At 44.8% G+C, this 11,865-nt stretch overlaps 1 protein-coding gene across 1 annotated transcript; it reads left to right on the forward strand.

The window, feature by feature from the left end:
- The first annotated feature begins 546 nt into the window (after positions 1–546).
- On the forward strand, positions 547–11,417 carry RTCB (RNA 2',3'-cyclic phosphate and 5'-OH ligase). The gene is made up of 12 exons (XM_059473132.1): positions 547–698; positions 797–875; positions 1,812–1,879; positions 3,032–3,131; positions 4,202–4,358; positions 4,954–5,110; positions 6,213–6,372; positions 6,695–6,870; positions 7,358–7,546; positions 8,029–8,139; positions 9,234–9,353; positions 10,387–11,417. The coding sequence occupies exons 1-12, from the start codon at positions 606–608 to the stop codon at positions 10,492–10,494; spliced, it is 1,518 nt and encodes a 505-aa protein (XP_059329115.1). The 5' UTR covers positions 547–605; the 3' UTR covers positions 10,495–11,417.
- Positions 11,418–11,865: the final 448 nt, after the last annotated feature.

Here is an 11,865-nt window from a genome sequence, read left to right on the forward strand (position 1 = left end):
ACTTTATTGGTGTGCAAATGTGAACAGAGTTCTGCCGAGGGCCATGCCGGCCCTGCAATGCGTAGGGGCTTGTGCCAAGCCTGGACGGGAAGCCGGCTCTGGCCTCCCTACGCTGAGAAGCAATCAGCGATGGGGCGCAGGCAGCTTTCGCTGTCCGGAGCTGAGCGAGCTCATACCACCTGCTGCAGGGAGGTACCTACACACCCCAAAGGTACTCTGCCCGGGGCTCAGCACGCACAGGCACTCAAAAAAAATACTTGGGGTTTCTCCACACAAACTAGCCGCACACAAACTTTCCACACAAGTGGTGTGAGGGAGGAGGCAGCCAGGTACAGCCCAGCCCCCTGCGCTGCCTCTCACACCCGGGCCCCGGGTACCCGGTGCCTGCCGCGGGCTGCCCCAGCATCGAGGGAGACGGGCCCAGCATGGGCTTCGCTGGGGGCGGCACGGGCGAGGGGCAAACGGACGGACGGACGGAGGAGGCAGGGCTGAGGGAGGAGGTTTGAGCCTCGGCGGCTCCTGTCCGCTGCTGCAGCGGGCCCGCGTCAGTTCCTGCCGCCGGCCGGCGCTGCAATCGGGATCCGCCGACCGGGAGCGCCGCCGCCATGAGCCGCAGCTACAACGATGAGCTGCAGTACCTGGACAAGATCGACAAGAACTGCTGGCGGATCAAGAAGGGCTTCGTGCCGAACATGCGTGTGCGTGGGACGGGGCCTGGGTGCCCGGGGTGGGGGTCGGGGAAGGGGCGCGGAGTCGGGCTCGGGGCGGCCCGGACGGCTGACGGCTCTCCCCGCAGGTGGAGGGCGTTTTCTACGTGAACGACCCGCTGGAGAAGCTGATGTTCGAGGAGCTGCGCAATGCCTGCCGCGGCGGAGGTGGGTCCGGCGGGGAGCGGACCCCCTGACCCCGGGGGTAACATAGAATCAGTCGGTTTGGAAAAGATCTCTAAGATCATCGAGTGCAACGTGTGACCGAGCAGCACCATGCCAACTAGACCGTGGCACTGAGTGCTCCGTCCATCCTTTCCTTGAACGCTTCCAGGGACGGTGACTCCGCTACCTCCTTACGTGTAATCAGTCTTTCCGCGAAAACATTCCTCCTAATGTCCAAGCTCAGTCTCTCCCGGCACAACTTAAAGCTGTCCTCTAGTCCTGTGTCCCCGCACGTCGCTCTGCGAGCTGCAGAGTGCAGCGGGCAGGCCCGGCGCCGGGCGCGGAGAGGCGGCGGACGGGAGCGCGCTCTCCCGCCGTGCGCGGGCCGCGACCGCTGTGGCGGGCTGTGCCAGCGCTGCCGCTGCTCGGAGTGTCCCCTGAATGCCGCTGTGGCGGGCTGTGCCAGCGCTGCCGCTGCTCGGAGTGTCCCCTGAATGCCGCTGTGGCGGGCTGTGCCAGCGCTGCCGCTGCTCGGAGTGTCCCCTGAATGCCGCTGTGGCGGGCTGTGCCAGCGCTGCCGCTGCTCGGAGTGTCCCCTGAATGCCGCTCTCAGAGTTCACCGGGGGATGCTGCCTGGGGCTGCTCGCTGTGGGGCTGGAGCGCAGGGCTGGATCCCAGCCGCCAGCTGGGCTGGGGCAGCACGCTGCTGTTGTTAGCACAGACCCCGCACTATGGGTACAAACAGCAGAAGTTGGTCTTCAGTGAAATAATTTAATGAAACTGCAGATTGTGTACAATGCCAGGCTCTTTATACCAGGTTAGAAGTCTTGCTGGTGGCTGACTTTTTTGTCAGTGTTTTAAACAGCCTCTTTAGAAAGTGTTTCATTGTGATTATCATGGTAAATTATCAGATTACTTTTTTTAAAAAATCTTTTTCAGGTGCGGGTGGCTTTCTGCCTGCTATGAAACAGATTGGGAATGTGGCTGCATTGCCTGGCATTGTTCACGTGAGTACCTGCTTTGAAAAATCTGCTCTTTTTCTGTTCCCATTAGCCTGAGATTATTGCATTCCAAATGGAAACTCTTTCACGAGAAGAGCTATGGATCAAAGTTGTTCTCAAGGCAGTTTGTGTGTTAGGAACCCAAGTCTGAGGAAGGAGTGCTTGCAAGGGCAGGCTGCAAAACTGAAGTATCAGAGAGAGAAGCAGCCACTTACTTCATTGCTTGTCTTTTGACATAGAGGTTTTCATGCTGTTTCAGTTTCTTGAGCCACCTTTTCCTGCTGTTCATACTAACTGCTTGTTGGTTTTGAATTGCCTCTGCTCTGGAATACATGGAGAAGTGTGGAGAGAGCAGGAAGTGGTACCATTATCTGTACTATTGTTACTGTCCTCATGTGAGTAGTGACCCTTCACATGCACTCAACACTGACTTCCCTCATCCTGTGCCTTTTTGGAAGCAAAGCATCACATAATGATGCAGGAGGAAAATGCTTACCTGTGACTCTTTTCAAGAAGTGCAGAGTACAATGTGGAAATTATCCTTTTCACATTCAATGTTGCATATATTAATAAGTAACAAATAACACATTTTTTTAAATTGTCTCTTTTGGCAGAAGTTTTAAATTTATGGATGCAGTAAAAGGCAGACCATCATGCTATTAAATGCCTTAGGGGTCAGGCCAAAATGGAGTAAGGTAGAATAGTAACAACCTTCTAAAGTGGGAATTTTGGCTGGTAGTTTGTAGAAGAGATGCTACAATCATCTACATCAGATCTTAACTTTTTCTCTCCAAACCAAGGATTTCTCTGTGATGTCAAGGAGAGGCAGAAGAAGCACAGAATTCCATTCAAAAGTACTCTTCACTTCAGTGTGTGGTAGCACTTTAATAGATACTGAAAAGTTCAAATTTCTGGTAACTTTCTGGGTGTCACAGGGTGTTTGCTTCAGAGATCTGCTCCCTGCTTTTTTTGACTGTTCTGTAAGTGCAGGAGATTAGACCCTTACCTGAGTTGATGTGTTCACTCTACCTACATCTGAACATCCATTCTCTTTTTGGTATATTTGTTTGCAAATATGACAACCACTGCCACAAGGCATAGTACAACCAAGGCTACTCTGCAAGAATTGTTTCATAAAGCTTTAAAATTGCCTTTCAGAGATCAATAGGCCTTCCAGATGTCCATTCTGGTTATGGATTTGCTATTGGCAACATGGCTGCCTTTGATATGAGTGATCCTGAAGCAGTGGTTTCACCAGGTAAGGATGACTGGCTTGACCTGCTCTGAGAAATATCTGGGATGGCATAAAAGTACTTTTCAAAATGGCAGGACTTTACATTCAGAAACAAAGCAAAAAATATGAGAATTACAGGAAGTTAAGGGGTGCTTAATTCTTGCACTTAGAGTGTTTATTCTTTATGGAGCAGGTCATTACACTGAGAACAGCTAAACAGTACAGGGAGAATTGCCCTTGTGTTGCAGCTTGGACTTGTGATGTCCTTCCGTTCTGAAGTCTTTGACCTTGTTTCACCAGATTGATAAAGAACTGACTAGTTTCTTTGAGTAGTTTGAAAACATCTTTTGAGGATATTTCTCCACTTAAAACATGACTTTACAGTATGTCTGTCTTTTTAGTAAACACCCAGATCTTTGGTTACTGACAGTCTGAAGCTTGTGTGGTTGTCATGAAACATGATACTCGTTTTTAGTTTTGCTTTAATCAGTTCAAGTGTTCCTGATTGACTGAGACCCAAAGTCTCTTAGTTTGGTATCTCCCCTCTAACATTAGTAATAGCAGAACCTACATAACAAAACTGGCATGATTATCTTTCACATTTGGCATTGCCTTATAGAATTTATTATTATAAATAGTTAAGCAAAACATCAAGAACTGAAGTATAGTATTCCTTATAAGTATTTATTACTTCTTATAACTATTTATTATTTATTCCAGTGAAGATTCAAAAAAGAACTTACTTTTAGGTATTGCTTTAAGAGCATTTTACATCAGGGAGCTATTCTAAGATCTGTCACTTTTCTTCTGACCTTAGGCAGTGGAACAGGAACATTCTCTCTTCTTTCTATGGGCAGTGTGTTTTATAATTGTGTCCACTTCTCTTTGTCAGCTTGCTGGAGTAACTTTGTAAATGGAGAGCTCTGTAGGCAATCATACAGCTATGTCTTGAAATCTGAGGCTTCATGTAAATCTGTTAAAATGAAACTTAGTACAGTTCTGCTTATTTTCCCTCAGTACTGTGTCACGGGAAAAGGAGTGAGATTGCAGCCTTCAGAACGTGCTCCCTGACATGGCTTTTTCTGCTCTTGCAGGTGGTGTCGGCTTTGACATCAACTGTGGTGTCCGCTTGCTGCGGACAAATTTGGACGAAAGCGATGTGCAGCCTGTGAAAGAACAGCTCGCCCAGGCTATGTTTGACCACATTCCTGTTGGTGTTGGCTCCAAAGGTGTCATCCCCATGAATGCCAAGTAAGAGAATGACTGTGCACACATCACTAGAGGGGACATCTCTGTTGTTTGTTTTGACGCAAGATTCATCAGTGAGAGACTTAAGAAAGGAAAAGTCATTCTAGACTGCTTTCTGTTCTTTCTGCATGTGTGCCTTACCAGGACTGATATCATCATCAATGCACAGTCAGCTCTTTCCTTCCCCATTTAAACCCCTTAAAGGTTCTTGCTGGGTTCTCATTTCTTCTGAAAACTTCCATGAACATAAAGGCCTTTTTTGAAAGAGAGGATTATAGATAGAAAATAGGATATTTCCACCCAGCAAAGAGGAAAAAGTGATGATGTACCAAAAGTTAATATATTTGTAGAGCTTTCATGAAGTATTAAGAAGCTGGACATATTGTTAGGAGAGCTGGGGGCTGACCATAACATAATAGAATAATTTAGGTTGGATGGGATCTTTTGAGGTCATCTCACCCAATTCCTTGCAGGAAGGATCTAAATCTAAAGTTAGGTCTGTCAAAAAAAGGCATCAAGTTGCTCAAGGCCATATCCAGTGGAGTTTTGAGGATATCCAAGGATAGTCATCTTATGTGTAGGTGTTTGGAAATTGCAGGGATTTGGAAGAGGCACTGGAGATGGGTGTGGACTGGTCCCTCCGAGAGGGCTATGCCTGGGCAGAGGACAAGGAGCACTGTGAGGAATATGGAAGAATGCTACAGGCCGACCCCAACAAAGTCTCTTCAAGGGCAAAGAAAAGGGGCCTGCCTCAGGTAATGTTATCTTTCAGTGGGGCTGTGCATGCTCCCAGGGTTCAAATATAAATGTTAGAAAGTAGTTCTCTGTGTCTTTTCTTCAAACTCTGTCTAGTGTTTCTGGGCAGGGGGAAAGGTGAGATGGTGAGGTCAGTTCTGAATAATGCTTGACAAAGCTGAAACAGAGAAGAATAATACTGGGCTAATCCAAGGTCTCTGGGGCCATCAGGTTTTCATCTGTTAACATCTGGTACTGGAAGTTATATTGGGTGCCATTTCCACATCCAGATGCATTTTGTTTTTAAGAGATAGGCGAGTTAGTGTTCAACTTTCATCCATGTTTGCTCAGCAAGTAATAGCAGGGCAAGAAAAGATACAATAATAAATGGAACTAGCTCATAACTGAATCACATTTTAAGAGTTGGATTTAATTTCTATATATAGTGTGATTTAATTTGTATATATATTTCACACTACTCTGTGTGGAACAATTTGAGATGGCTATACTAATGACATATTTGTAAAGCTTTCTTGTACATTCTTGGTCTAATTGATATTATTTTTTATTAATTGGGGTGGTGCAAAATTACAGCATTTTAACCTCAAAATAATGTTATGTCCCCAATTTTCATCATTTGCCTTGCATCTGTTACATAGTTGAAAAAATTTGGCTTGGAAATGGAATAACTTGTTATAATCTACTGAAAAGTTTTAAGTACGTGATTAACAAGATATTGTAATTTCTTTGTGGAGTTATAACTGAGTATAAGCCTGTCTGCTTTGTCTGTACAAACTGAAGTTTCAATACGCTACACTCTTCCCATCCAGGCCGAAGTAAGTTGGAAAAAAGTGGCAGCACAGTCTGTATGTAGATCCTGCTCCTCGTGTTTAATCACAGTCTTGTTCCAACATCACAGGTAGTTACAAGTTTGAGCAAAAAGGAAAGTGGTGATGCTACTGAGTTCTACTTCCTTGCAGTTTATATGGGAATATTTTTCTCCCAAAAAACCTTTTCTAAACCCAAAACTTTGCTGTAGCAATTTGCCCTATTGCCTGTTGCTGTAGCTCTCCCCTGTGCTCCCAAAGGCTCCCTGTCTGATCAGTGTGTTGTGATTGGCAGCTGGGGACCCTGGGAGCTGGAAATCATTACGCCGAGATCCAGGTGGTGGATGAGATTTACAACGAATACGCTGCCAAGAAAATGGGCATTGACCACAAAGGGCAGGTGTGCGTGATGATCCACAGTGGAAGCAGAGGGCTGGGCCACCAGGTTGCCACAGGTATGATCTGACTGGTGTAGCTACCTGGAGTGAGGCAAACTCCCCAGCATGGTCTTGTCACTGACGGCAAACTCCAGCACCAAAGAGCATTTCCTGCAGTGAATTGCTGAGAGGATCCTGAATTGCCTGGTCTGGTGGTTATCTGTTTGCAAACAGTTGATAACGTTCTGCCACAGATTTGCGTTTGTGTTTGAGAAATGGCCTTGGGCTTGACCATTGACACATGAGTTCAGTTTTAGGATATAAATTACAGACACCCTGTTAATCTCAAAGATTGCAGCAAAATAAGAAGTCACTTAGACTTACTGTGTTTATTTTCCAGATGCACTGGTGGCTATGGAAAAAGCTATGAAACGGGACAAAATCATAGTGAATGATCGGCAGCTGGCGTGTGCCAGGATTGCCTCTGCAGAGGGACAGGATTACCTAAAGGGAATGGCAGCTGCTGGCAACTATGCCTGGGTTAACCGCTCTTCCATGACTTTCCTAACACGACAGGTAGGATCACAGTTGTCTCTGATGCAGATATTTTTCCTGCTTCATCCCAGACATAGAGAACAGAGAGTAGTTGCATTATTTAACTTTATTTCATTTGTGTGTTTCTTAAACTGTTTTTTTCCGGAGAGACTTGCACAAAGATGTAGTCCTGACAATCTGTCTAAAACCTCTCAACATCACCAGGTTGTACTTGGCAGAAGCTGCTTAAGCAGTATTTTTGAAAACACCTTGAGCTGGAAACAGAGGATATAAGAAAACTGGGGGTTTTGTTGCTAAAATTGGGGAATTACGTTGCTAAAGCCAGCTTTTCAGAGTTGCACAAATTTGCCTAATTGATATCTGACTGAATTACAACAGGAAGCTGGCAGTGGCAGAGAAACAATCTATGCAGTCCAATTCTGTCATTCTCAGCACTGTTGTATTCAGTTCCACTGTGGCTGAATTATGATGATCTTGTGTCTCACATCCTGACTTGTTCTCTTTTTAGGCTTTTGCCAAAGTGTTCAACACAACCCCAGATGACCTTGACATGCACGTTATCTATGATGTGTCTCACAACATTGCCAAAGTGGAACAGCATGTAGTGGATGGAAAGGAGCGGACTCTGCTGGTGCACAGAAAGGGATCAACCAGGGCCTTCCCCCCTCACCATCCTCTTATTGCTGTTGATTATCAAGTAAGTTTAGCTTTGGGAGAAGGAAATAAAGAATTCTGGATTAATCAGACAATTTTAGGGTTCCTAACAGATACCTAAATGCTGTGAGTTCATTTTTTAAGGTAACAGCACTGGAACCCTGGTGGGATGGCAGTATTCAGCTTCTGTGTGTGTTAGATCTTTGGGGCACTGAGCTTCTCTTTCTGCTCCAGACACAAAATGGTTGGAAGAACATGAAAGGAAAGAAAGTCCTTTATGGACTTCAGGATTCAGTGGTTTGCCTTGTCTGTCTGTTGGACACAAGGCTTTTGATCTACTGGTCTGCATCTTTCAGAGCAGTTAGTTTTCTAGAATGCTTTGATTCCAGGCACCTGAGACAGCCAGGGATGCTCTCAAGGAATGTTAATCTGACTTCCTTTTCTGGAGACACAGTTCATCTCAGATTTTTATTAAGAATGAGATTTTTCAGCTTTTTCTTACGAATGAATGCTTTGCATCCACAGCTGACTGGACAGCCTGTTTTGATCGGTGGCACAATGGGCACCTGCAGCTATGTCCTCACTGGCACAGAGCAAGGCATGACTGAGACCTTTGGAACTACTTGCCATGGAGCTGTAAGTCAAGAAGTTATTTCAGGGAGGCATTGGGATGAGACTTGACCCAGAGAACAAAGTTGTTGAAGGGTCAGCCAATGTGTGATTCCTCTGTTGGTCATACAAGCAGACATTAGCCTTGCCAGTAGTCCTTGCCCAGGAGAACTGCAAGGTAGAAGTCTTGGTCCCTTACCGAGTAGTTGTGACTCCTTCTGCAGAAAACCTAGGGGATACTGCTCTTTATAAGGCAGATGTTAGGATGAAGATGTGGAGAATAAGCTTATTTTATGCAATTCTGATACCTCTGAGCTAACTAGGGGGTTAACTGGGCTGAGGCTGTCTATATATATAACTCCTCAGTAGTTAGAAGTTGTTTTCTCCCCTGTTATTCATAGTGTGAGACAATGATTGAGGAAGAGAAGCATCTTCCAGTAAATTCCAAGTCCTGAATACTGTTTGGTTTGGGTAAAAAATGATACTTGCAGACAAGTGTGTTATACAAATGAAAGTTTCCTACTCATCATACCAGAGGTGTGATTTTGCAGGAGCCTGTGACCTTGTTAGTGTTCAGAAACACATAATCACGGGGACTATATGTGGTGCTTTTTATTAAGAGCTCTGGGAATCGGGGTATATTCAACCCAAATCTGACTCCGACCATACATCCGAAATGATCATGTTTTATACTCTATCATTACATAACTTTCATGTTAATTATTAAACTTCTATTGTTCTATTGTATACATAAATTTAGCTCCTCTCCGAATTTCCAACATAGTTTCTCACTATTCTTCTTATGGTTATATAATAATTACATTTAATTACTAAACAATCATCACATCTAACAATTACATAATTTATCATACTGCTTACGCAGGTGCAGTTGATCTGGGAAAGCACAAAGCCTAACATTTTAGATTCTATCTTTAACTTTTTGCAGGGTTCCACTATCAACCTGAAGGCCAAATTAATTTCCTGTCTTCGTATTTACTGTGGTCTGTGCTCTCAGTCATTCTGTGTTTGCTTATAAAGCAATAATGGGTTTTTTTGATAAGAAAGAGTTTTGTTTTTCCAAACTGCTACAAAAAGTAGAACTAACACAACTGTTTGCCTAGGGTCGTGCACTGTCTCGAGCCAAATCTCGACGTAACTTGGACTTCCAGGACGTACTGGACAAGCTGGCTGACATGGGCATTGCCATCCGTGTTGCTTCTCCCAAACTGGTCATGGAAGAAGTGAGTTTAGTACTTCATTATCTTAGAAGGAAAAGGGGGGGTCTTGCTCCCTGACTGAATGACCTTCCCTGACCTGATTTTTTGCAGTGCTAAGCAATTGCCAGTACTGTAAATATGCAGCTTGTGTGATTTCTGATAGAGCTGTCAATTTTTTTGGAAAATGATGTGAAATGTTCTCTATGCTAAAAGCATGCTGAAAGGCGAGATGCCTGATTGACAGGTTTTGGGGGTATTTTTTTCCTCTTCTGCCTGGTGATAGGGATAGTTGCTGTCTTTGTGTGAGCATCTACAAAACTAGTTATGTTTTATGGATTTTCTTCTTGAATGGTGTTCTCCCTGCCTTAAATTTACCTTACTCGGCAGCTTTCATGTAGATTAGTAGCACCTTGAAAGATCCTCTTTTAAGATGAACTCCTATATTTGCTCAAGAAGAGAACTCTGAATGGTCAGAGAACTTTGAGTATTATGACTTGGGTGTTCCTCTGCATTAATGTGAGCATGCCTTTTCTGTTCACAACCTCACTCATAAAAGTGTTAATCATTTGACACTATGCTTTTCTGGGTGTTGGTGTTATATGAACATATTGATAACATTAAAGTCTGTATTCAAGAGCAGCTTCCTTGTCAGAATAGGGGCCAGAGGGGGAAACTCTAGAGTTAAACCTTGACTGCTGTCACTAAGGAGCAGTGAAGATAAAACTTAAAGGCGACCTGTAAAGAACAAGTTGGAGTCACTTCCTACTAGATAATGAGGCTTGCAATTCTAACATGCTGGGGCACTCATTATCTGAAAAACTGGATTAAAATAGCTAATATTTTATCTGAAATATGATGACAGCTTATTTGGAAAGCTAAGTGTCTTACAGATTTCTTAGATACATCAGGTGGACAGATTCTCAATATGTTCACCTGCACCTGCTTCTACACTCTTCATTGACATGGTTATTTTTGTGAAGAGTGGATTTCTACGCCTGATTTCCTGTGACTATCAGTTGTTTATAGTTTTGTCTTTTCTTTTTTTCCCCCCCTCCAGGCACCAGAGTCTTACAAGAACGTGACTGATGTGGTTAACACCTGCCATGAAGCTGGCATCAGCAAGAAAGCCATTAAACTGAGACCTATTGCTGTTATAAAAGGCTAGGAGCCAACAAGGCACCCATGTCTCCAGGCCTTACACAAAACTGACTAGAGTTATCATCTTCCCACACTTTTTGGGCTCTGTAGGATGCTCAAATATCACATTCCTGTTCTGGAAACACAACAGCTGAGGATACACCTATTTTTACCACTCCTAGCCATAATTAATGCCCCTCCTCCTTGTTATATGGCATTGTTTTTCTGTGAGGACGGGGCAAAGAAATACGTAAGTCTTGGTTTTTATATGCAGTCCTTCCTCCATTTCCCTGCTCAGGCAGGACTTCAGACTTGCCTGAGTTGTCACTAAGTGCTGTGCTGCAAGACCACCTCCATCATTGAAGGTGGTGTATGAACCAGAGCTGCTGTCACCCCACCTGAGTGCCTGGAGCTCTTTCTACATGTGGAAGTACTCTGATAGACAAGGTGTTGCACTTGTGGGCAGGGAGATGCATAGTCTGTACTGCTGCATGTGTTCTGGGTAAGAAATCTGGAGTTGGGACTAGTCTCCTGCTCAGGTTGAGATGGGCTAGCTAAGCTGGAGACACTGTCTTACCCCAGCCTCTCCCATTTAACACAGCACCTGGTGAATTTGACTCAGGACAAGTAGGCATTCCACAGGTTTTTGGAAAATCTGAGTAGAACTGAGTATGTTGCCTTGAGAGGTTTTTTTGCCTAGTAAAGTTTGTGACTTAAATTAGGGATGTGCTAATCCAACATTTTAAGAAGCTCTGAGCATGTGAAAGTTGGGTTGGGTAATGCTGCTCACTGTGTCCCACAGCTCTGATTCAATGGAGCCCAATTTTGGGGTCAGGCCCAATGCAGTGGGACTTAGAGTGTTTCTTTTACATTCATTAACCAAGGCTGGAGGGGAAGTTGACCATCCTCACTGGATCATTTTGGGGGATTACAATAAAATGGGAAGATGGATGTGGCAGTGTGTCTGTGTCATGTTTATTCTGTGTACTTGAAAGCAGCCAACAGACATTTTAGCCACATACAAGCTTGAAACGCGCTGCCTTTTGTGACTTCAGATGATGGATCTTGCAGAGAATGTGCAGATGGCAGGATTTTTGCAGGATACAAGGAAGGGCAGTGCAGTGCTGTTTTCCCAGCTCGGTTTTGACAGGAGTGTGTTGGCTGTTACCTGTCCTGCCGAGCCCACCTCCCGGCCAGGGATGGCGGCTGCCTGCAAGGCTGGATGCCGGCACAAGAGGGCGGCTGCAGGGAAACAACACCCCAGAGCAAGAGGGGAGCCTGCCAAGGACTCGTGTAAGGGGAGCAGATGGTGATTGATGGACTGCAGTGCCTTTTGATGGAACATCCCTTTAAGTGCAGGATCTTAGAAGGCATAATGGCATTTCACTGTTGTAATCCC

Source organism: Ammospiza nelsoni, chromosome 5 (assembly GCF_027579445.1).
Source record: "Ammospiza nelsoni isolate bAmmNel1 chromosome 5, bAmmNel1.pri, whole genome shotgun sequence".
Classification (NCBI taxonomy): domain Eukaryota; kingdom Metazoa; phylum Chordata; class Aves; order Passeriformes; family Passerellidae; genus Ammospiza; species Ammospiza nelsoni.